This window comes from Seriola lalandi, unplaced genomic scaffold, assembly GCF_002814215.2.
Source record: "Seriola lalandi dorsalis isolate HSWRI2012SDOR001 ecotype SW California unplaced genomic scaffold, Sedor1 jcf7180002054249, whole genome shotgun sequence".
NCBI classification, from domain to species: Eukaryota; Metazoa; Chordata; class Actinopteri; order Carangiformes; family Carangidae; genus Seriola; species Seriola lalandi.
This window is the reverse complement of record NW_019524802.1, coordinates 193,520-200,198: the sequence shown is the minus strand read 5'-3', so window position 1 is coordinate 200,198 and position 6,679 is coordinate 193,520. Positions and strand designations below refer to the sequence as shown.

General features: G+C 39.9%; 3 protein-coding genes across 5 annotated transcripts in view; 2 read left to right on the top strand and 1 right to left on the bottom strand.

Annotated features, from left to right (window-relative positions):
- The window catches only part of nxn (nucleoredoxin), a 100,577-nt gene that overhangs the window by 60,506 nt on the left and 33,392 nt on the right, over positions 1-6,679 (top strand). The window lies entirely within an intron of this gene.
- LOC111653859 (rRNA methyltransferase 3A, mitochondrial-like) lies at positions 99-3,456 on the bottom strand. Its single transcript, XM_023404579.2, has 4 exons — positions 2,428-3,456; positions 1,111-1,355; positions 866-1,027; positions 99-766 (listed from the first exon to the last, which is right to left on the bottom strand). Exons 1-4 carry the CDS (start codon positions 2,811-2,813, stop codon positions 171-173), a joined length of 1,389 nt encoding a protein of 462 aa, XP_023260347.1. The 5' UTR covers positions 2,814-3,456; the 3' UTR covers positions 99-170.
- On the top strand, positions 3,744-6,427 carry LOC111653862 (glyoxalase domain-containing protein 4-like). The gene is made up of 9 exons (XM_023404582.2): positions 3,744-3,909; positions 4,086-4,135; positions 4,256-4,376; positions 4,475-4,619; positions 5,365-5,501; positions 5,703-5,789; positions 5,884-5,997; positions 6,080-6,166; positions 6,258-6,427. The coding sequence occupies exons 1-9, from the start codon at positions 3,820-3,822 to the stop codon at positions 6,321-6,323; spliced, it is 897 nt and encodes a 298-aa protein (XP_023260350.1). The 5' UTR covers positions 3,744-3,819; the 3' UTR covers positions 6,324-6,427.

Genomic DNA, 6,679 nt, shown 5'->3' with positions numbered 1-6,679 from the left:
TGATCATGAAATAATTTAGCTGTAGTCATTTAAAAAAAAAAAAAAAAAAAAAAAAAACTTCACTTCACTTGACATGAATTCAAACAAACACTTTGCAATTCCTGATTTAAATTGTGAGTTTTATTACAAGAGAAAGAGGGTGTGTGTCACACTGATGTTTAGAGGGAACATCATGAAAACTGCCCCTCAACTTTAGATTTCCATTTCCTTCCAGATGTTTGCATCAATTTTAACAGCTGTTTCCTGCCCTCAAACAAAAGGATACTGGCTGCCATGGCTGAATTCAAGCTGTCCACATCAGGAACGACAGGAATAAAGAGCCTGTGACCGGCGGTTTTCTCAGCCAACTGGACTGACTCTAGACTGAGACCGTGTGTCTCACCACCTATCACAAGAGCAGTGGGACTCTGAGCCCAGCTCTCATGGTATAGCTTGGTGTCCACTATGGGGAGTGAAAGTCCCTCATCCTCAGAGTCAAAGTCAGAGTCAGCATCATAGTCCTCGTAGCGCACGTTACTATGACTACGCCTTGTGCTGACCCAGCCGTAGTCTCCTGCTTTGGAAGGTTTGTGGGACATATTAACTTGCAAATCTTCTGTTTCTCTACTTCTGTCAGGGCCACAGCTGCTGTCAGCCACGTGGACAGTCACAGGTTTAGGGAGATAATTCTGGATTTTATCCCAGTCCAGGCTGGGATAGATGGGAAGGCGGAAATGGGCGCCCATTGCTGCACGCAGAACTTTCGGCTCCCAAGCATCAACACAGCCTGTTGATGGAAAAATAAAGAAACGTGAAAAATTACTAGCACAGAAAAAAAAAGCCATTTTCTGGGGGTGGGGTGCACTGAAAACATCATCTAACCTACCCTTGGTGAGCATGACGTTATGGCATCCAGCAGCAGCTGCACATCGCAGCATAGTCCCAAGGTTGCCTGGGTCTCGGATGTTGTCGCATATCAGGGACAGTGGCACTGAATGATCTGTATTTGTAAAGTTTAACCGTGATGGGTCCGGACGAGAAAATATGGCTGCAGAGGAAGGGATAAAAGTGAGCAACAACTCAGAGTGTCTGTCTTTCAGAATGAACTAAAACAAAACATGTGACTCTTACCGATCACTCCCTGTGGAGCCACAAGGTCAGACCAGATCTTGATGTCCTCAAACTTGACTTTGACTAGCGTGGCCCTTTTCAGCTTGTTGAGGGGTAGCTCTCGGAGCCGATCCACTGTACTGAAGAACACCATCTGTGGGTTGGCACCAGCATTCAGGGCATCACAGATCAAACGCTTGCCCTCCAGGAGGATTTTACCCTGGTGCTCTCGAAATGTCCTAGAACGAGCAACGCTCACTAACCTCCTGCAGTAGAGACGAGAAGCGAGAGAAAGTTTAGTGAGAAGGACTGTATGCAGTGTGAACATGAATAACTATCATAATTATAAAGGGGGCAAATTTTGAATCAAATCTGGCACTACCTGAGTAAACAAGACTATGTATCTCAAGACTATTGAGCTTTTAGGTTCAGTACCCAATCAGGATGAGTCAGTGTTTCCTATATATTATATGACTGGATTATTATTACTGATGCATTAATGTATAGGAAGTATTTTCATGCTGCAGCAGGTTGAGGTGGAGCTAATTTTACTATGGGACATACTGCTGGGTATTTTAACCTAAAACAATACATCATATTTTACAGGCTGATTACATGACATGTTAACCAAGGTTGGATTACCTGGATTGAGCTCTTTTGTTTTTAAGTTGTTTTTTATCAAATTGCTTAATTTTTTTCTGTGTGTCAACTAATTAACACTCAGAAAACCTTGGGCAAGGTCATGTGATTCCATCATAGGTAAACTGTAGGCTGCAATGAACAATTATTTTCATTATCAATACATCTGACAGCTATTATATTTAATGACTGAGTGATTGTTCAGTGAATATAATGCCAGTAAACAGTGAGGAATGCCTCATCATTCCCTGAAGCCCAAGTTAACATGTTTAGTTTGATATGGATTCAGACCAACAGTCAAAAAGACAAAAATGTTGAGTTCACCATCATAGAAAACTAGCAAATATTAATATTTGAGAAGCTGGTACCAGTGAATTTTTCTTTAACATAATTACTCAATGATTCATCTGTTATCTAAATTGCTGCCAGTTAATTTTCTCTCAAACGACTAATTTACAGATCAATTATTTCAGCTTTAGAGCAGTAGTTTGTCTCTGGATGTCTGGGATGTAAAGTGGGAGTCAGTAGGTGCCCATCACATCCCTCCACTGCTTTCTACACAGCTGACTTATAAGCGACTTGATTGTTGCTCTTTTATCCTCTTTGCCACCTGATATAAGATGAAAATGAGCGACTTCCCTTTGAATGCCACAGTTGTGAGCTCTGACAATCACAGCTACCTCATGCAGAGACACTTACGCCAGTCTCTTATCTCCAGGAAAAGCCCTCTCAAAGCGCAGTCCATCAACTCGATCCTTAGTAGCAGAGATGTGGGCATGTTTTTCAGCCGACTGCACATTACTCCTCGCCTTGACAGAGCCACTTTCTTCAAGATGCTCTGCTGCAGACGATGTGACCCCTGCCTCCTTCTTCTCCCTCTTGACATGTTGCTTTGCCGTCAGAGACTGTGGCTCAGTCTTCACCACTGTACCCGCCTCGTCGTCGGGAAACAGCACTCTGACAGGTTTCCTCCTCAGTCCGCGCACATACCGTTTTGATGCCACTACAACATCGTTTCCCCTCGTTAGAAAAGCACGTTGTTCTCTGGAGACAAGACATATCACGCTCCTCACATACGCTGCCATTTCTATCGCACGACGCTGAAGTTCGTTTCCGAGTCACCAGTTAAGGGGAAAGGTAAGGGGAGCTTAAGTTAAGGTAGTGAGCGACCTATTCTGTTTTTTGCACGTCTTACTGCTGTGAAAGGTTGTTAGACATTGTAGTTAAAGAACATTAGCGCTATTTGAAACCCACTTTCAAACTGGTGAAAACTTAATTTTATTTACGAAAGCGAGAAAGGGGGACTTTTTCTATACTATATTGGACACTGTCTAGATCAAAAACCGCAATTCCTAGACTTGGCGAATCTGGGCTAGATAATCCCAGATAAACTAAAAACACAGTTTCAGATTTGTGAAATATTTATTCTTTTTGTTACAACACACATATAAAAACAGAAAATCGGTTCGCTCAGTATTTTAAATCAAGGGTCCCTTGCTCTCGAATCAGAAACGTACTTCAGTGTAGCCCATTTCTTCTTCTCTTGTTTAAGAGGACGGTGTATAAACGCAACCTGCCCTAATTACCGCCACCTGTTGTAAAGTAGCTGATATTACAGTTTACGCATCTAAAATTAATCTAGTTCCCTGAGTAATGTTAGGTATGTATTGTCCCAAAGAGGTTACAAACCTGGTGTTTACTGTATTCCCTTTTCAGTGATTTAAGTTAAAGTTGCGCCCAACTGTGACCTCGCGAGAGAAGGCGAAAGGATATGTTGGGTGATACCATTAACCTAAATGGCTAGGGGTGGCGAACTTAGTTTTGTTACTTTTTATTTTGTGTAAAGTTGTTGTGCTTGTCGTTAATGGTATTTCACTTAATTATATTGAATGGCACTTTAATTTTCAAAATGTGATATAATATTTAGGAGCTGTATTTCTAGTTAATTGCTGCTGCTTGTCCATTGGTATTTACATTTTACCAATCGACGACAGAAAAATCGATCATCAAGGAAGCTGAATCGCTGGCTGCACGGGTATCAATCGATCTGCAACACAGACAGCATAGACATCATAATATCTGACAGGAAACATGGCTTTAAGACGAGCGCTGCATTTTGTTTTCAAAGTTGGTGACAGGACCAAAACAGCCACATTTTACCGAGATGTTTTGGGCATGAAGGTACTTTGTCTGAGCTTCTTTTAATAACGAGAAGTGACTTACGCCACTGGTTAACTTCCACTGTGTTGCACAACAATGTAGCTGCTAATTCCTCTACTGTCATATGACTGAGACTGTTTTAAAAATGTGTTCTCATGCTAAATGCTTTTTTGTTAAAATGTCTTCATCCAATTTAGGTTTTACGCCATGAAGAATTTGAAGAAGGGTGCAAAGCAACTTGCAATGGGTAGATATCAAATGCCTGGAGCTAACTGGACTTTGTACTAACACAGCTGGATAATACAGAGTTATACAGAGCTTTTAATAGCCTAATACTGACCACTGCACTCCTCCTGTCTACATACAGGCCCTACGATGGAAAATGGAGCAAGACAATGGTTGGCTTTGGTCCAGAAGATGACCATTTTGTTGCTGAACTGACATACAATTATGGGGTCGGAGAATATCAGCTTGGCAATGACTTCTTGGTGGGTGAGAGTTCATTTAGACACTGCACAGAGAAAGACAACATATACCTGTTACAGGAGCCTTGAAAAAGATATTATCATCCATGTGTTGGCTTTAGGGCCTCACTCTGCAGTCAAGCCAAGCTGTCAGCAATGCTAAACGTCTGGGATGGCCTCTCACAGAGGTAGGGGAGGCTCTGTATCTGACCCAGGCTCCAGGAGGGTATCGCTTCTACCTGGTGGACAAAGAGCAGCCTCCTAAGGGTGAGTGACACAGGCCTTGTCTGTCTCTTAATTCTGCATGAAAAGGTGCTACCATTGTAGTTTGTCCTTTGCTCAATGGAGTCCAATTTTGACAATTAATAACTGTAATAATCTTATCACAATTATCAAGTAAAAATACCAAATATGAGTTTCTTACAGCTTCACAAATGCAAAGAGTTGATTGGTTTCATAGCTTGATAAATATATTTATTGTAATATCAATTTTATTTTATCCAGACAGATGGTCATTTCTCCGTAAATTTGTAAATTAATAACTGATTATTATTATCAAAATAATTTTAATCTGCAGTCCCAAAGAATGTGTTTGATTGAAAACTGATTAGATAAAATAACTGTATAGTTATTCTGTTTCTTAAACAACTCATATCACAGTTACTCTTCTTAAAGAAAGGCTTATTATCATCATCTCCTGAATAGGAATTTCAAATGAATATAATGATAACAATAATAAATTTAATTATGGAACACTTCTTCCAAAACACAGTTACAAATTGCTTTCCAGTAAAACAAGGAATAAATTGGAAAAAAAAGTAATACGATAAATAATGTATAGAGCCATATTCTACATGTATAAAGCAGGACACAGAAAAATCTACGGAATACTAACCTCTTACCATTCTGCAGATTTTCTCAATCCACTCATTCCAGATGTTTAAGCATTTTATAGTGTCCTTACCTCTGTTATTGATCACATGGTCAGTGAGCTTTAATAATCTGTCCCCAGACCCTGTGCAGAAGGTTTGTCTCGGAGTATCAGACCTCCAGAGATCGACACACTACTGGACGACACTTTTGGGAATGAAGGTGATGGAGAAGAATGAGGAAAAGAAAACAGTGCTGATGGGATTCACAGATACACAAGTGAGTCAAGTTTCAACAAAAAAAAGTGGCAGTGCCTCCTTTCCTTTCAGAATTTGCTAAAAACAGATAAAGACAATTTAGAGATTGTTATAATATATGTAATGTTTGTATTTTGTATTTCATATTTTATGTTAACGACTAGAGAATGCATTTTATAGTACATGTGCTCATTTCATTTATACCTATCTATAATATATGCAGTGCAAACTGGAGCTTCATGATATCAGTGGGACAGTGGATCATGCAACAGCATTTGGAAGGATAGCATTTTCATGCCCACGGGAGCAGGTAAAATATTACTTCATGGATAAATCCTAGTGTTTGTTAATATTGGAGAAACATTATCATCATTCATATAATACATACTATTTACATTCCTCAGCTGCCTGACCTTGAAGCCTTAATGAAAAAGGAAAATCAGAAAATTCTCACTCCATTAGTCAGCCTGGACACTCCCGGAAAAGCCACAGTAGAAGTGGTTATTTTGGCTGACCCAGTAAGTGCAATACATAAAAATATTCAGTCCTCATATGAAGGGAGTTTTAGTAAAAATGTTAACTACACAATGTTTGTTTTAGGACGGCCATGAGATTTGCTTTGTTGGAGATGAGGCTTTTAAGCAGCTGTCCATGGTGGATCCCAAAGGAAATGACTTACTTGATAAGGTTGGTGTTGCTTCATTTCACTTTCTACATTTACTATGCAACATGTGTTGTATATTCATTCTACCTGTGTTCCTTGTGCTTTTAAACCCAGGCCATGGCCGAAGATAAAAGTGATGAGTGGTTTGCCAAGCACAACAGACAGAAAGCTGCTGCATGAGATGAAAAACATCGTGCACCACCCATCCGTCACCAGTTCATATGATGATGAGATGATGCACAAGGCACTTGTAGAGTAAATGCTCTTGTAATTTAACTCAAGTATCCATAGGCTGGTAGTGTGTGATTTATTTTCCCCTGGAACATGTCATGAGCTGCTGTTACACTGACAGCACTTGCTCAATTTGGTGGATATTTTTCCAATAAATATTATTCCTATCAATAAAGGAGAGGGGTGGGCTAAAACATTAAATTAATGCAACTTTTTTTTTTTTTTTTTAATTAAGGAAAGTATCAAAATGGCCTGGGGCAAAATTCTGCTGTTGGGTCTTTGTTGCCCCTGCAACAACCACCTTC